This window comes from Balearica regulorum, chromosome 18, assembly GCF_011004875.1.
Source record: "Balearica regulorum gibbericeps isolate bBalReg1 chromosome 18, bBalReg1.pri, whole genome shotgun sequence".
NCBI classification, from domain to species: Eukaryota; Metazoa; Chordata; class Aves; order Gruiformes; family Gruidae; genus Balearica; species Balearica regulorum.
The window spans coordinates 12,132,157-12,150,940 of NC_046201.1; the positions used below are offsets into that span (position 1 = coordinate 12,132,157).

Genomic DNA, 18,784 nt, shown 5'->3' on the forward strand with positions numbered 1-18,784 from the left:
AGGATGGTCAGGGTTACCAGACTGATGTTCAGATTAATAAACAATTTTCTCTTAAACCAGGTTTGTCTTAGGCTGTTTTTCAGCTCTGTGTCCAATTCAGAGACAAGTGCCATTGAAACCATTTGTATTCCCCTGCATGTATCTTTTGAACAAATAAAGACAGCTGCCTGCTGCGGTACTGTCCCTAATGTGGTTTCCCCCATGGGCCTCATGGGAGAGCTGAATTCTTTTGTCAGGCTTGTGTTATAAACTCAGTACTTGACCTCTGGTTGGCTGGGATGTTAAATGCCCTTCATAAATGGGACAAGGCCATGGCAACTCCCTTGTGGAGCAGACCAAAAGGAGGTCTCGTGTTGATCAAGGGTGGGCTAGTGTCCAGGACTTCTATTGCATTGCTGACTTTGTGGTGAAAGGGTAAACTGTGTTTCCCTTCCATGCCACTAGTTTTACAGGTCTTAGGCTAAGGCAGGAAAAAATAAGGTGAAAGGAGTGTGTCTTGACTGCACTGAAGGTGGTTTCAGAAACTCCTTTGGCAGTTCATAAAAGGCTTGAGACATCTTCTCATCCCAGACTTGGTCAATCAGGTGATCAAGGTCCTGACACCTCATATTTAGTAGAGTTGAAAGTCCTCAGAATACTTTTTCTTTTCTCCAGTAAGAGTGGTTCAAGCTAGCTAGTGAGAAGGAACACATCCCTTGACTTGTGCACTTAGATGAGTGGACGGTTGCGGTGTGCCCATCATTCTCCTGTCTCCCATTGCCTTGACTGTAATTGTCTTTACGTACATCCTGGAGATAAGTCTCTCCCATTGCTTGATGAAGGTCTGTCTGGTTAGCATCTTCACCTATCTCTCCCTACCTCTAGTTGATCAAGTTTCCTAGGTTTTTACCTTCCATGGCCTTTAGAGCAGGGGGCCAGATCAGCTCTCAAGTAATAGTATTTGAACGACACCTTGCCAGGTCTCTGGATCCGGCTGCCTTTTCTTCTTGACAGCTGGGAGTGCTGCTCTCCAGGGCATTCCTAGGTGAGAGATGGGTGCTGTTCTGAGCCTTTGGGTTTTGTTTCAGTTCGTTCTTTCTTTTCAAAGGCCATCTCTGCGCTTTGTCCAGATGCCTGCCTTTGTTTGGTTCTAACTTAGCGAGTGTCTGATCTGTTCATAGTTTACCTTGGAGAAATCTTTAGCCTCTTGTCTTCAATTGTGTTATTACCTCATCTGCAAGATGACCTTAAGCTTTTGATCCTTCTGGACTCAATAGGCAACTGAATCCTGATTTGTATCTGGTATACATGGTGGTTCTTACCCTGGACATGAAAGTGTGCCACCCGAATCTGGGGCTGAGGCTGTTTCATTGTCCAGATCTTCAGGAAATACTCATCTGTTTCCCCTGAAAGGACTGCAGTTGCCTTCCTGCAGTCACTGTGCTAGTAGATAGCTACCTGTGACCAGACACATCATGAAACTGCAAGGGTGTTACTGAGTTTATTTTCTAACATAGTTAAACCAATTTTGTAGCCATGTTTAAGAATATCTTATCTCAGATGTTACGTAGGCAGTTTGGAGATTTGCTTGCACTTTGCCTGAGGAGTGACGGTACCTCATGATCCAGGTTGGTTCAGTGTTTGGTAGAGACCAGACATCATTTATGTGACAGAATGGTATGCAGGTGGTGTGCCTGTTGAGAGAAGGTGCATGCAGGAGGAACTTCTTGAGGAATACAGTTTCCTGAGAATGATCTTAATTCTTTTTTTCCCCCTCAAAGAGAATTGGGCTGAAGAATAACCTGTATTCCATTGAAATGCTGCAGATACAGGCATATTCATCTAAATGCACTGTGTAGGGTGGTTTAGCCTGATGGATGGTTCTCCAAGCACGTATGTCTCCTGCCGCATCTCGTTATTTCAAAGGTAGCGGGATTACGTGGAGGTTTCTTGTCTCAACTTCATCACCTGCTGACGTTCCATGAGGAGTTTGGGGTCTGACATGTCCTAAAGATGAGGAGTTTTACATAAACTGGTGATCTTAGAGTTAGTGATATTTTCTTAAAGTCAGACTTAATACTAAGAGGGGAAAAAACAACAGTGCTGCATTCTCTGAATGCTTGTCTCAGCAGAACGTCTTGTCCTTCAGCTAACATGGAAGCTGGTTCTTCAGGAGAGTATTACTTCCATTGCCAGCTGATGTGGCTGTTGTTCAGTTCTCCGATCCAGACTTGATGACGTAGATGACTGCCTGCTCTTCTTGTAGAAATAAGAGTTGTCTCCAAACACAAAATGGTGTGCCTTCCTCCTTTTTTGTTACCTTCTAGTCTCTTCCCTTTCTACTATCTATCTTTTAAGGAACCAAATACAGACAATTGCATTGCTGAGGAGACTAGTCTATGGGGCTTTGTTCTGAGTTAGTGGCAACTAATCTTACGGATATTTATGTGCTGACTTCCTTTCTTCTAGTCTTTTTTTGTTTCATTGTGCTCCCCTTTTCCCCCAGCCATGTCTATTCTTGTGAATTGCTCAGTATGTGAGCCCCAGGGACAGAGTTGGTAGGAGAAACCTTTTGATGAAATTGCTGATTATAGAGGGGCTTTTCTCAGAGTGAACCAAAAGCAGTTTTCCCATGTCCAGAAGGACTCTATCCGCTCCATGGTATAACCCGGATTTCCTCAGGTGGTCATGATGTGATTTCTTATGTGCCCTTTGGCCTTTCAGCAACTGAAAAACCCAAATACGTACACAGGCATGTACACCTGCAATTCCTGAATCCATTGGGCAATTTATCAGACATTAGTGAAAGCCTGATTATTGCCAGGTTAATGGTGAGATGGGAGGAGCTGAATGAACAATAATGGTGATAGCATCCCAAGATTAAACCATCCAACTTCAAAGCTAAAAAGAAGTTAACTGCTAACAAATTGTTAGTGAGGATGCTAGAGCACTATTGATTTGTAATTTAGTTCATCAAGCTTTCAAATTAAGAGCAAACAAACAGCCCTCAAAACTAGAAGCTCTCTGGAAAGCTAGACTTAACTAACTTCCATCTAATTAGCCCCTCCCCGGTTAGAGTGCAAATGATAATTTGTTTAGGACCAGGTTGGATGAGGCTTTGGGCAATGTGGTCTAGTGGAGGGTGTCTCTGCCCGCAGCAGGGGGGTTGGAACTAGATGATCTTTAAGGTCCCTTCCAACCCAAACCATTCTCTGATTCTATGATCTTCTGTCTGTAAACTCTTAGTTTGCTGAAAAGAAAGGAAAATATATGTAGTTCCAGCAACTTCACGTTCTTGCTAGCTTATCAGTACATACCAGCCTGTATTAACCCAGCATCCATACGAAATCCATGGCAGAAAGGTACTGCTTACTTTGCGATGTGCACGTTCCTCACTGTACATTCTTTTGTTTCTGTAAGACGTGAAGTTGCAATGAACAGCTTTGCAGGCTGCTTTTTCCTTGAGAAGCTGAAGCTGCTGATGTTTTGCTAAGAGTTGCTGTTTCTCTTTGATTATTGCTGTCTGTTAATGTTAAATGGCATGCTGGGCTGGTGGAGGCTGATGACCAAGATGAAGAAATTTCTGTTGTGGTATACTAGGAATCTGAGAAATATTGAAACTTTTCCTGGCTTTGTTGTCTTTAGCTGCAAGGCGACTTTTGGAAGTCACACATGAAAATGTGCTGCACTGCACTTTTTTAAGCTAGTATGTTCTAAATTGGAGAATCTTACCACAAGCTTATGGTATTCTCAAAACTGAGACCGGGCTCGATAAACAGTCATTTAGCAGATGCTTGCAGCCGTACAAGGATATCTAATCTGAATTGGCTTCAGTAGGAGTGGTGGGGTGTGGAGGGAATAGAGGCTGCTTATTAAAGGACAACAGCAACAAATACCGAGCATTTTTGTATACAACCTCTGGCTGGAGTCCAGCTTGTAACATTCCCTAGACAACTGGTGTTGAGATGATGTGAAGCATCTAGAGAGAAATGAAGGAGCTGTAAAGCAGCTTTGTAAATAGTAAAGCCAATTAGTGACTCTTCTGTGCTAGTCCAAACTATCAGTTATATACCTCTTTGTTTCAGAAAATTAGCCAGGTGATTAAGACATCCTTTTAATTACAGGTCTTGACTGTAAATATCTGTTAATTTGTAACTGGCAGAAGATCTGCTCAGTTGTGTCTGAGAATAAGTGTCTCTTCTGTTCTTTGCAACTGCTGTTGTGACAAGGACAAAAGACCATTGTTCGGGCTCTTACGCAGTTATTTTCTCCTACAAACAATTTAAGTGCATACTTCATGTTTTGGTGCCTTATGGAAGCGGCTGCTTCCTATGAAAGGAGGCACTGGTGGCCACAGACCCGTGAGCGGCAGGTCGGGGTTCCCGAGCCTTGTGAAATTGAGCACTGAGGCGAACTTGGCCGGGTGTCAAGGTGGTGGTGCCACTTCTTTGCAGAAGGACTTTCTGCTTCCAGATGAACTTCTCATCCCAGAGCCTGTTGCTGATCAGGAATGATAGTAATAGACTCAAACTCACAGGGCAAAGGAAAAGTTTGAGTGATCCAGGCTCCCATCATGGAAAATACTGGCTCCTTGGTTAGTTTTTCAGTACGTTAAATGACAGAGATGATCTGTAATGGGAAAGATGATACTAACTTCATCTGACCATCCTAATATATTCCAGATGCTTATCTTAACAAATATTGTTAGTTTGCAGTAGACTTTGTGCACAGGTAGCAAGATGAAGAAAAGTCTGTCTCTTGAATTTCAAAGCTTCCTTTGTACGTGTGGTTTTGTGTCCTTCTGTCCTACGTGACTCACAGCACTATGCTTTGTATGTCCTGCGTAGCCCCTGATCTGCTAGTGACATTAACGGCTAGCTGGGTGGTGGTGGAAGGCTGCCAGTCCTTGCAGTGAGACTTCAGTAAGCAACTTTAAACTAATTTGACTTCCCTAAAATCCAGAAACTCATTTACCAGTTCAGGAGGGGGTGGTGGTGTTGCCTTGTCCTGGCCATGCTGAGTGCTGTAACTATCACAAGAAGATGCTTCAAACCTGCTTGACAATAGGAAAAACAATTGTTTCCCTACTGTTTTTCTTTAGAACAGCATTTCCCCTTAGAATAGGTCTTTCCCAGACAGGTGTTTAACCTATTTATGGAATAATAACTGCCATTGTAAGTGGGCCTATGGCCAGAGCACATGGCTCTCCTGGAAGTCAGAAGACCTGCTTCCATTCCTGCTTGTTGCCTGTCTGCTTTCTGACCTGGGAGTCATCTCCTGCTATGTTTGTTTTGTCTGTTCTCTAGATGGCAATCTGTTCAGCAGAGGAAATGCCTTTTACTTCTGTGCAAGATTTGAGCTCCAGTTGCTCAAGGAAAATAAAAATTGCAGCTGGTTACAAAGTCAGTAGCTAATTTTTGCTAATCAAATTGTAGCTGAGATGTACTCTTCAGGCAAACTTATTTTCCTTTATTGAAAATGACACTATAGCTTTACATGCAATGAATTTAAAACCATGTAAAAACTTTAAAGTGCTGTTGCTAGCTAAGCTTTTCCTGTTTTAAATGTGCTTGAAGCTGCTTCAAAGCAGAAGCTTTGCCGCTCTAGGGAAAAGCACTGCAGCTCTAGATACTACATAAATTTACCAGTGACTGTCGGACTTTCTTTGACCTGTCTCTAACACAGTTTGTAAGGGAGGGATCCTTCACTTAAGTGATGGAATAACCTTAAACCTCCAACTCAAGGCTATTGCTAAAGATGGTTTGTGTACTTGGATGTGCTGTTTGGCATAGCCCGTGGCTGGAGTTGATAGTGTTTCAATTCACTCTCATAAGGTTTTGTTTCTACTAGTAGTGGAATTGAGACCGAAATAAGAGGTGAAATTATGACCCTACTGAAGTCATTAGGAAAGCTACCATTGACTGAAGTAAGGCTAGGATCTCAGCCAAAGATTTTAGTTGTTTAATTTATGGTAACATATTAATTGAGTTGTATTAAAACAAGGTTTTGAAAAAGTTAATGTTTAGCTTCGTGATACCATCTCCATTCCATAAATATTGTACACAGTGTTACTAAAAGTTTACCTTTTTGGGGCAGGTTGATAGAAGTCAGAAGATTTTAATTTATTTTTATAATCCATGTGCTTGAACTCCTGGGAAAGATCTAAAGTACGCGTGTGTCATTGTTTCTATAAACGAAAAGGACTTTACCCTAAATCTTCTAATTCTTTTATAGTATATGGCAGCAGAGCTATCTAACACTGTATCCTGCAGGAAATATTTGGCATACTTGTAAGCTCCAGGGAGAGGAGAACTAGGATGATAACATCCATTAGTGTTGCTTTTGAATGAGAACTTGCATAGAGACTTTGTCTAAAACCCCCCCCACTATTAGATTTAAAGGCTTTTTAGCAAAAAGGAATGTATTGCAAGCTTTTGACCTTCCTGTGCTGTGTGAAGCTTTGCTGGTGTGTATGCCAGAGAGCTTGTTGGTTAGTAGATTCTTCTAAAACTGTGTGGTGCCTGGACTGTATTTATTGTACTATTTTCTCTTCACTGGATGTGTCAGAGTAGATTTTCCTCCTTTAAAATGTAACAAACTCTGTTTCTGTAATTTGACAGAAAAGTTTATTTATCTAGTTTTAAAGGTTTTAAAGGCATGGCTAATAACGTGTTCCCAAGCTCTGATGACAATAAGAACACATTGTTTTGTTTTTAAATGTATATTTTGCTTTACTTTTCTTACTTCTGCCTGCTGGAATAGTTTTGGCATTAAGCATATTTTAATACAAATCTAGAAACAGGCAAGACTGCTTTTGTTATTGCTTATAGTCATGAATTATGTTAATGTGAACACTGCAGTAAAAGGGAAACTAGAAATAAAGACTTGGGAAGCAAGAATTGGCATCTGAGGTCTTTTTTTTCTTATCAGTCTTTGCACTTGTCTTGTACATGATGACTCTGGGCTGGGTAGAAATGGGATTTTTTCATTAAGAATCAAAGTGTGTTGTTCCACTTGTAGCAGTCCCAAAGTATAGCCAGATTCTGTGTTGCTTATTGCTGGTATCTTGGCAAAAAGGAAACCCGGTTATCCATTAGCTAATTCTCTGAGTAATCTTCTTTGTAACTAGCTCTTCAGGTAATACCTTCCAAGTTTTTTCATGCCATGAGCAAAGCTAGCACAGTCAACACATTTCAAGGGAGATACCCTCTCCGTCTTCAGAAAGCTTTGAGTAATTGAGTGCAGTGATTTCTAATCTTCCATATTCTTTATTTTCCGATGATGTTTGTCTTGTTAGGAAAAATGGAACAAAAATGGTTTTGGACAGGTTGATGTAGTTGCTTCTGAGAAGCAGATGGCATCAATAAAAGTGGGTGCTGAGATTGTTCTGTTAGGTCAAACAGATGAGCTGTGATGAGTTTGTAAAGTCGCTGTGAGTGAGCTGCTTCAGTCCCCATTGCTTCTTGCTCATGAATGGAGAGGTGCATGCTGCCATCTCTTAGCAAGAGGTCACCTCTGCCAGTGCAGTTGTCCTTTGGGATTGGGAGGTAAGGTCAGAAGAAATGAGGTTGTTCTAGAGTTCATTCTCCTTGAAAATCTGGGGTAATATCCTTTCTGTTTATGGAAAATTAAATTTTCAAGTGCTATGTTGTCTCATTTTTGCAAACACTTAGTGTAACGTGAGGATAGGGATGCTTCTAAGCTGCCTATCTGATCAAGAAGTGCAGGTCTGAAGGTACTAAATACCAAAGGAAATGCAGGCTAGTGACAAAACTGGGGTACGCAGCATGGTGGCCGAAGGTATTTATGAAGACTGCAAAAGAATGTGCTTAAATTCCTCCCAGTAAATTAACATTTCCATTATAAGTATCTTCGCTGAGAAATATGCAAGCACATAAAATGCGTACGTGTCATTCTTACAAAGTAGTTGGCTTCCAAACTTTAATTTCTGAACAAATGTTGAATGACAGAAGTTCTTTCAGTCTTTCCATGCAAATCCCCATAATAAAATCCTTTTTAGCTTCACACGCTTTGTTGTTAGTGGCAGTCTGTCTCACTAGAAATGGGATCTTTCTCCAGTAGTTTACTGCCATTGAATCATGGCTAAGTTAGGCCTGGTAATAATCCCTTTGATGTGTGAGTTTATCTGAAGACCAGACCGATGTTTAAAAAAAAAGAAAGAAAGAAAAAAGAGCTGTAGTAACATCATTTGTGATTGCAGTGATGTGAACTTGGGCATATTTCCTGCCTAGAATCTCCCATATGTAAACCTTGCAATAAATTCTGTCTAAACATGTTCTGCTTTAAATTTGCCTCTGTCTTAAAAATGAAATGCGCATTTGCTATCTTTATTGATCTGTGTACTGTACCACTCTGCACTAATAAATTCATTTCTTAATGAATTCATGTAGCCCTGTGGCCATAAATTTATTTTTTTAAACTAGCTAAGAGTCTGAGAAGAGCAGTGCAAAGAATCTGTTTGTTTAAAATGCATTTTGCTGTACTTTAAAACTGGCTTCTAAAGATACTGAATGTTTCCATCAACTTGGTAATTCTCATAACCAGCTCCTGGAACAGAAAGTATATTAAAATGATGCTAAATATAAAAGTGTGTGTATGTGTATATATATATAATGATTTAAAAAATAATATATGTATCTACATTCTGAAAAAGTCTGTCTCTGGCCTTGTGATCAAGGCAGAGGACAAGTCTGTTTCTTGTTACTTTAGGTAACAAAGGAATTCAGGCATATAGTCAAAAGCTTTTAATCAAACTAATGTTACACATTGTATCAACATCTTAATGCTAAGGAGATCTTTAGGATGAAGAAAGTATTTTAAACAAATACCTTGTAGTTCCTTGCAAGATCAGCGCTTTTGGTTTTAGACAGTTACTGAAAGTCTGTCGTGTAGTCAGAGCCATAAATGGAATGAAATGAGGTTGCTATAAACAAAGGATTGATAAATTGTTGAAAATTAATTTTGAGGAAAATGTCTGAAATGTTTTGCAGAGGTGAATCTGGTGCCGGGAAGACTGAAAACACTAAGAAGGTTATTCAGTACCTTGCTCATGTTGCTTCCTCCCATAAAGGAAGAAAGGACCATAATATTCCTGTAAGTTGGGATATTTTCTTATTTGTTTATTGCTCTTTTTGAAAATTACCATCTTTGCATTAAAACACAACTTTTTTATTAAAGATAAGGTGTAATGTAATCCACGTAATCTTGTCTCAACCTTTATTTTCTCTTTAGTAGTAGCTGAAATGAGCAGTTACATTAAAATTTGCAGTTAATGCTAGCTTTCTAATTTCTGTTGCGAAATTAAAGGCTATATGCAAACACTGAAACTAGAAACAGCATCAAAGCTTTCTGATGCAGTAAACTCCAGTTTTGCAAAAATTTAATTAACTCAGACAATTCTTAGGGAATTTTGTTCCCACTAGATGCAGTTTTCAGTACTGTATTTGTGAACAAGCTTTCTGTTATTTCAGAAATTAACTTGTAGATGGGAAGAATCATCAAGCTTAAAAACTGCTGTAGACATGGTATGTCTAGAAGTCAGTGGCTAATAACAAGCTCAGATTTTATTACGCTGCAAACAAGAGCATATACAGTTTTATGGCAGAGAATCTTGGGGTTTTTGGTAACTTGTCACTAACTTGATTTATATAGAACTTTCTTCAGACTTACTGCCAGACTGCAAAATTTGCACTGAATTTTTAGTGATTCTTTGCTTTAAAAAATATGAATGGGTTTGGATATCTGTTGCTATGAGCACTTGGATCTCTTTGCAGTGAAGTACTAATTCGACTTGCTACAAGCAAGTGGCTTGCTATAATCAACACTGGCGTATGCCTGCTCTTCTCCAGTGGCACTGTGGGTGTCTCTGGTCCTTGGAAGCTTTCAGACTACATCATCTGACTTAACAGCAACAATTTCTGTAATTTCTAGTGCATGGCACTTAGCGTTCTTGAATATGTCAAGACTCAAACTCCTGGAGAAACAGGAGATTACTTTTGACCAATCTGTGAAGTAGAGAAAGGCGAGGGTTTGAAGTGGGAGAGAAGGAGAGATTTCTCTGTAGGTAGATTTGGAGAAATCTAGTTAAGAGTATGGGGAAACTTGAATCTTTGCTCTAATCAAGAGCAAATAGCATGACTCTGTGCATTGATGCTTACTCAAACTGTTGCTGGCTTATCATACAGAAAAGATCAAACTTAGTCCAAACATTTATCGTGCAGTCTGAGTGTGCCGCAGGTTGTGTCCACATCAGTTATGGGCCTTAGCGGGAAGTTTCTTGTGATGGAGCATCAGCAGTGCTAGATGTGTGTTCATGGCATTGTCCTGTGTTGGGAGAACACGGGGCGCTGGGGAATGCTGTTCATTTAGCGTCATCCATCAGACTTGGCCTTCTGGTAGGTGTTGACTTACGGATATTCTTGGCTTTACTGCTGTGCAGCCTGGAAGAAAGCCAGCATTTTTTCCAATTTTTACAGGAGTAAAAGTGTCTACAGCTTTTTGAGGGAGAAGGGAATTACGCAGAGAAGGGAATTGTGCTGGGTTTGTACCTAGTACTTCTAAAGACACAATTGACAGTTTGGAATACCTCAAGTTGAAAGAGATTTCAAGAAGCCTCTGGTCCAGCCTCCTTTCGAAGTGTACCTTCCTTCAAAGTTAGATGATGTTGCTGAAGACCTTGTTAAGCTGAGTTTTGAAAATCTCGGGGGATGGAGATTATGCAAACTTACTGCAAACCTGTTCCAGTGCTTAATCACTTGAAGACCTATTTTTGATTGTTTAAAAAGTACTCCATGTTTGTTTAGCTTTCTCACACTGCGTTTCCATGAGCACTTTGTGCTCTGCTAATAAAGCTCAGAAAGGGGTGCTTCTGTCGTCATCACAATTCCTGTGGCCTCTCGATGGGCTTTGAAACTGATGCAGGCTCAAACTAGTGTTATAAAAAAGACTTATGTGTCTTTAACCGAAACAAGTTTCCTTTGTTGTGTTTATTGCATGGCTGCATGACCAGGATGAAGTGAAGGCACAGAAAGGGGAAAGCAGGGGTGGGAAAGGTCAGGGAAGGGAAGGACGAGTTGCCCTTTTTAATGCAGTGTTAGCTAATTAAATTTAAATTGCTCATTGAACTGCAATGGGATGGTGGTGTTCGTATCAAAAGAGTTTAAGATGATTGTTGTAATCAGCTACTTCATGAACTGTTGATGGCTGTCATGATGGGAACTGGAAAAATCTTTGTACAACATAGTTTAAGCACAATAAAAAAAAGAATGGAGTAGTGCCCTGAATGAAAGTTCAATACTTTGATCATGCACTTCATTCACTGTGGTGCCATAGTAAGCACTGAATTAAGCAAACACTTATGAAAAACGTAGAATGTTTGTGTGACCAGAACAGCTTTGAAAATACAAATGAGTCTTCCTTTTCTGTAAGAATTCATTTTTATTTATATATTGCAAACCAAGAATGTCTAACCTATATACCTAACACACTCAAAAGTTAAGAAGTGTCAGAATTGGGGTTACAGATGCAATCCTAAGCTGTTGTTATTGCCATATTTGTGCAGAGGGCTGGTGGTGATCCATAGTACCCAGCTGTACAACCTCTGTGTTATCCTGTGCACAGAGAAGATGCTAAGTAGCCTTGTTAAATAGGCTGCTAGTCATGGATTTATTTTTATCCATCCTGTTACAAGTAATTATTGGTGACATGCACATTACCAAGACTGCTCTGAAAGCTGCATGGATTTATTTTATGAAGCAATTTGTATGCTGATGAATGAATAATTATCTGCCTGAGACTGTTCTGAAATCTAGGGTTAACTTTGATTTTCCTGATGTAGTGCTGTGAAAGTATTACAAACAAGTGTAGGCCCCGGTTTGACACCTCAGGCTACGTCCTGATGTTCTGCCATGCCACAGATGCTCATCCAGTACATTCTCCAGCAGCACCCATTGTGAAATTCTCGGCTTGTGCAAGGAGCATCACGCAGGAGCTCTACTCATCCCTCGGACAGCCTCATCGCATTTGGCATTCAGCTGCTTGTCCATGCGACTTTTCATTCCCAACAGCCCTCTACCATAACAGCTAGTGACTGTGTGCCGACAGAGGAGTCCTGCGTAGCCCTTGGCATGTTGTCCTCAGACAGGGCTCCTGTGGGAAGTGGAGTCAAAAACACGTTGTAACCACAGAGGGTGGAATTACAGTGCTGAACGGCCTTAATACTAGCATTTCCTGATTTTTGAGTGTTTGAATCTGTAGCCACACTGTCTCCTTTCCTGTTTAATCTCAAAGAATGTTAAAGGTGGTGTCTTGGGCACTGTGCTAGGAAGTGTGGGTAGGTGGTGGTGGTCAAAATGTAGCAGAGAAGCTTCAGTAATTGTGGGACCTGGCAGAGCTAGGTGAGACTAGGCTAGTCCCTTAAATCGGGAATAGAGACGGGGCTTCTAGAGCCAGGTAATGGAGGGGAGGGAGAAGTACTTGGCAGTGAGTTATAAAAGTTGGCTCATCTAAAGACTGAAGGTGGGATGAAAGCAAGCCTGATTCTGCAAATGTAGTGTCCTTGGTTGAGTGTCAGAACTGACACAGGTACAGTGCTACTTGGTGTGTAGCAAGGGAGAGAAGATGGAAGGTATCTGTTGTAAATAACTGAAAGCTTTATAGTTTCTCATCCAACAAATTTGAATATTGTGCCTGCACCAAGCATATTGTGGCTTATTCAGTTGTTAACCATGCTGTGCATGGAACAGCTTTATAAAGGCAACCACTGTGCTTTGGCTTGGGCAGCTCAGACCAAAGGTGACCCGTGTGGGTATCTGTTGGTCTGGGCAGCTGTCCCATGCTCCTAGGCCACGATAGCAGCCCCTTTCACCTTGGCTCTCAATTATTCTTCTGTAGGCTCAGGAGGGGTGGAGAAAAGGATATTTAGAATAAAAGGAGAGGAAGAGAACAAGGATAGGTAACTGGTGAGGCTGGTGTGTCTAGAGAGGGTTTTGGACAGATTAAGTGAGGACGGTAGGGAGGAGGAGGAGAGTTCTAAACTGCTTGGTTATGTGGCTCGTTGCTCCCATATGCGCGAAGTGAGAAGGAAAAGAGAAAAGAATGAAATAGTGTTGTTAATGCATGTGTTAGAACTGCTTTAATATGGTGAAGCAGTGAGTCTTAATTCTGACTCTTGGGTTCTGCTTTAATTTACAAACATCGTGGTTTTGTATGGGGAGGGAAGTCAGTGCAAAATATAGAAATAACTTTAAAAAAAAAAAAAATTGCATACGTAGCTTTCCACAATAAGGAAAAGTGCTGGTTGTCACTTACTGCCCAGGGGCTGCCATGAACTTGTGTGTTCAACAGGCTGTGTGAGGCTGGGGGATACTGTCAGCTGAACTTGTAGGCTGTGGATGTACCTGCGCTATTCATGGTCAAATACATTAAATCAGTTTTCCATCATGGCAGTACGTTAAGTAGTTAAGTTCTATAAATAACTGCATCCATCTACCACTGCTGTTCCCACTCCCAGTCATCCTGGTACCTCTGGTTCAGATGAACAGAATTACACTTTTTTTCACTTCCCTTCTCCCCAAAACCTTCCTGCCCCAAACCCCCTCTGATGTCACTAAAATCTGGCTTTTGCGGTGCTGCCATTTTAAGCTTCAGATATAGAATCATAGGATCATTTAGGTTGGAAAAGATCTTTAAGATCAAGTCCAACCATAACATAATTACTGGTATGTTCAGGTTAATGATTGCTTTAAGTGACTGCATTTGCCTTTGTAGCTGAAATACTAAATTGTTTAATCTGTTTTATTAATTTCAAAAGAAACATAATTCTTTTTGAAGTACAGGATCTTGGGTAGGCTCGCTCAGATTCTAGCTCCCCTTAGTGAGGATTTCCCAGATGAGCTTTAAAAACCCTAATTTAAAAACAGAAGTTAAATGTGTCCGATTATGCTCACTTCTGTTTCGAAGTGAGGATGGAAATGGGCACCCCGAGAGAGCAATTAATCTTGTCGGAAGATAAGCAAATTAAATGCCTCTAGGTTCCTAGACATACGCATCCTTTTCCAGTGATTATAGGAGGAGTAGTAGCTTCATCCTGAAACATCTAACCTTGTTTTAGATGCTGGAGTTGTTTTCTGAGCAGGTATGATGCAGCTTTGCAAAATTCACATCACTTAGCTGAGTAAGTCAAACCTTTGCCAGCTGCTTTACAGACCTCTGTCAAAATCTGTTATTCTGCACTAAACCAGTGCTAGGTTTTTTGGGTTTTTTTTGTGGGTGGTGTTTTTTTGTTTTTTTTTTTTGTTTTGTTTTTTTTTTTTTTTTACAAAATGGAGATAAAGGGAGGAAGTGTGCATCTGGCTTGGTATGAAAATTTCTTGGGGGATGTGTCATAGGACAAGGGGTAATGGGTTTAAGCTGAAGGAGGGTTGACTTAGATTAGATCTGAGGCAGAAATTCTTCCCTGTGGGGGTGCTGAGGCCCTGGCACAGGCTGCCCAGAGAAGCTGTGGCTGCCCCGGCTCCCTGGCAGTGTTCAAGGCCAGGCTGGATGGGGCTTTGGGCAACCTGGGCTAGTGGAGGGTGTCCCTGCCCATGGCAGGGGGGTTGGAACTAGATGGGCTGTGAGGTCCCTTCCAACCCAAACCATTCTGTGATTTCTATGATTGTATGTGTGTGTGTTTCACCACACTATTTCCCCCTTAGGGTCTCTGATGTGAAGGTCAAGATTAAATTTGCAGACTGAGCTAATAATGGAATTGAAGATGTCTGCATTTCTGTAGAAGCTGTGCAAATTTGAATTTGAGAGGTTTTATTTTACTTTATTGCATTCATGTTTTGTTTACCCTTCTTCCTGGGAAAATTTGAAGGACTTCCAGTTTCTTAAGGTTTTGCTGCTTCTCATGTGGTCGGTCATTCTTGAGAGAAACAAACAAAGCTTTCATCTCAATTGCAGGTTTGCATTTTGAAATACCTGAAGTATAGTGCAAAACCAAACCCCCAGACTCTTTAAGTACTGCTTTTGTCTTGGTTCTCTCATAATCTTTTTGATTTTTGAAGAGTAATGATCATCTTATCTGTACAAAACCACCTTGTAGTGACTAAGGCTGTAGAGAAAGTTACTTGGTGTTGCACGTTTACTTTTTTTTGTTGTTTGGCAAAACTGTGGAAAACAGTGCGCAACTAATTAAACTCCTGCCCTTTTTCCTTGCTGCTCAAGGTCCATCTATCATCTTATGTTTTATTTGGAATTAGTTCTTTGCATAAACACAGGTTTTAGTATTTTGCGCATGCAATGACAAGCGAATAACTTTTCTAAAATTAATTTTGAAATCATTTCTATGAAGTGAGTAAATAGTTAAACTAAACCTACTGACATTAATAATTTGGGATATAACTTGCAGCTGCAGTGCTTGCTTGCTAACATATGCATTTGTTTGTTTGCAATGAACAGCCCGAATCACCTAAACCCGTGAAACATCAGGCAAGTGTTTTTCTTTATGCTTTTAAAGTTATATAGGTGAACTGATATATATTCTTCTATTTTTCTGTCAATTTGTATTCATAACATGGGAAATCTTGTAGAGGTATACAGGTAATAGTAAACTTTAACTGTAAATGTTTAACTTGCTTTGAGAGAGTGGACTAGTGAACAGCTTACGTACAAGTTCCTCAGCATTGCAAAGCCCTTCTCACAGCTTTATAGTGGTGTTACTCTGTCCTGAAGCAAAAGGTTCACCTTCTCTAGCTGCTGGGTGTGTGCTTGGTTAATGTGCTGCTTGAGAGTTTTTTAATATTAAACATAGTACTAAATAAGAGGGAGATTAATGGAAGTTACAAAATTCTTTTGATTAACATGCTGTTTTGTCTGAATATTTTTATAGCTTCTCAGGTAACTTGATAAAGACTTTGATCTCAAGGGGAAAAGGCTTGACATAACCAATCGTCTTTTGAAATCAAGTGTTTCCCCTGACTTTCTAGGATAAGTGTTATGAGCGACGTGGTATCTGTCCAGTGTTGCTGCCTGAATTAATGTTTGAGCTCCAGCTGCTCTTATTCCTCAGGCTGGCTGGAGCTGGCATGCAGATAACACTGCCTGTTTCCTGCTCCCCTAAATCCCTCCTTTCCTGTGCACAGCAGTAGTCAGTCTGTTCTAGGCCACCTTCTTGTACGAGAGTAGGAATTGCCTTACTCCCGTCGCTGTGCAGCGTGCGTGTGAAGGAGCATAAAGAGGAGGGTTAGGTGCAAGTTGATGGTAAGACTGTGGAAAGAGATAAACAGTTGCTGTCACATGTTATGCAAGGTAGATGCTCCACACTCTAACCTGAGATGGTAAGTGATGCCTCTTTGTCATGGGCACGAGCTTTTAAATAAAGAAAAAGCTTTGCAACAGCTCTGCATGGTATAACTAAGGCTTGGTAACTGAAGAAGCTACCATGATTTAATTTAGCTGATTGTGTTCTTCCTCTTATGTTCTTCTGAAAGCTGATTGTAGCACAACTTAAACTGTAGTGGAAAGGAAAATAATAAAAGGAACTTCAAGTTAGGTCTGGTATATTGGAAGCAAAAAGAAATCACATGGACAGCTGGGATGCCTTGGCTAGTGTGTGGTAACTTGTTAAACTCCTGTAACCCAATCATGCGTCTGAGCCCCCGGTCTCATTTTCAGAAGTTACAGACATTCTTAGTATTTAACCTAATCCTCCCTCCTTGCAAACCTCAGTCAATTCTAAGGGTTTTTACTAAAATATTTCTCTGTTCCAAAAATAGATGGAGCAGTGTTTAGTTTAACCTTCCTTTTGCTTAGAGTTAACGTGTCAGGATTGAAATAAACCGTTTGTTGGCAAACATTTTAAATGTATCAGTGGAAACATGCTAATCCAGAAGTGTTGATATTGCATAAACCATAATCATTAACATTTCTGTTTCAATGTCATTTTGAACTACAGAGTGGATCCCTGTTGTATGTGAGTAGCATGTAGTTTTCCCTGCCTCACCCAGGCTTCACGATGAACCGAATCACTGGGATGCTGGTTTTTCTGAAACTGAGACAATAACCTGTCTTTATCTTAATGTTGCCCTGCATGAAATATTGCATGACTTCACTTTTTCCACAACACTGTGATACTGCTTTTTCCAAGTTCTGTTCAGATGCCTATGCAGACGATATGCCTATAGACCAAATTTACACTTTTTCCAAGACACTGAACGCTTTTAAAAAAAGGAAGCTGTTTTTAGGCTGTAAAGCAGTCCATCTAAAAAGAAAACTACTAAATCAGAAGCTGTTTAACATGGTGCGAGAGGTTTGCTGTTTCTTAGTGATGGCTACGGCAAGGCTACTTGGGAGTGCCGACCACAGAGGCTGGCTGGGCTGTGATTGCTCTGTTTGTTGTCACACACCTCCGAGGACCCAACTGAATATTTTCCTCAAATCCTCAGAGATGACTGTAAAAATGAGCTGCTAAGAACTCTTTATATTCAGTTGGAGAGTTTGAGTAAAATAATTTTATGATGCGTTGCAGAAGTTCCTCTGCACAAACCCAAATTGTGGTTGTGGTACACGGAAGCGCTTGAAAGCATGGGTAAAGCGTGCCTGCGGTGAGATGCTTTCAAGTGGCACAGCAATGTTCTGTGGAGGAGTCAAAGTTTGAAGTCAGTGTGCTTTCTTTTTCAGAATAGATAGAGTTTGAAATGTAAGCTGTGACACACTTGCTGCGTTTAATATACGTAATGTGGTTTATTTCAAGCTGTGTACAGCATGGTAAGCAAGCTTCTTGGTTTTATACTTGATGTCTTAGCAGGAGCTGACAGCATGGTTGGGAGGGGGGAACAGGAGGAATGGTGTGAGCAAATGCTTTCCCAGTATCTCATGCATTTACTTAGGAAACATTTAGAATATAAATTGCAGACGTTCATATAGTGGTTATAACAGGGATCTAGTTTTTTTTCCAGTTGTGGATTTTTTTGTCAATTTAAAAGTACTCCTGAGACCTGTAATGTTGGCAGACCTGACATATAGTGCATAGGCGCTGTGGCCTGAGTAGTGTTTAGTGTGCTCTGGGCTGAGGCTCACACATTTATTTCTTCTTTAGTTACTTCAGAATTCAGAGAATATGTAGTCCCAAAGGGAATATATTTGGAAGCAAACAAGTTTTGAGCAGATAACTTGAGGTCACATTAAAGAAAGAGCAGCCATTAATTCCTAGGAGGACTTGGAATCTATTTCAATATACAAATAAAAGCCTCTTTTAGGTGTTAACTAGTGAATTTTAAAAATTCTTGTGTAGGAATTCACCTCATGTGGAAGCCTTAAGAGAGTTATGTTTCCCATTCTTTGATGTTCAGTCTGAGGCCTTTATTCATCTATGCTATAAGTAATTGGAAAAAGCAGGTTTATGAACACAAACGCCAGTTTTTGAGACTACATTCCAGACAGCTTCACTTTTTTTTTTTTAAACCATCCTTCATAGCAGGAAGACCGTATCATATTTTCCTATGTACATACATGCCTCTGGGCTCATGGAAGCAGCACAGGCTTTTTTGTTACCAGACCTCCTCACGGACAGCAATTGTAAAATCTGTTGTGCAATTTCCTTAAGATAAGTACTTTGATTTCTGCATCCATTGGCTTGAACTTAAAGAAACATTTAAAAAATGCATTGAACATACTGAGCAATGTTGGCTGAATTGAGCAATTTGAAAATGAGCTTTGTATTTGGTGTTGCCAGAGCGGCATAATGGGAACTGAGGATGCTTCCCAGGACATTCAGGTCAGGGTTGTTGCAATGATATTG

At 40.5% G+C, this 18,784-nt stretch overlaps 1 protein-coding gene across 2 annotated transcripts in view; it reads left to right on the top strand.

Annotated features, from left to right (window-relative positions):
• The window catches only part of MYH10 (myosin heavy chain 10), a 103,535-nt gene that overhangs the window by 40,000 nt on the left and 44,751 nt on the right, over nt 1–18,784 (top strand). The window contains exons 5-6 of one of the 2 annotated variants that reach the window (XM_075771053.1): nt 8,991–9,093; nt 15,445–15,474. In XM_075771053.1, coding sequence (XP_075627168.1) covers nt 8,991–9,093; nt 15,445–15,474 — 133 coding nt within the window. The remainder of the gene's footprint in view (nt 1–8,990; nt 9,094–15,444; nt 15,475–18,784) is intronic. The other variant, XM_075771052.1, reaches the window with a different exon arrangement.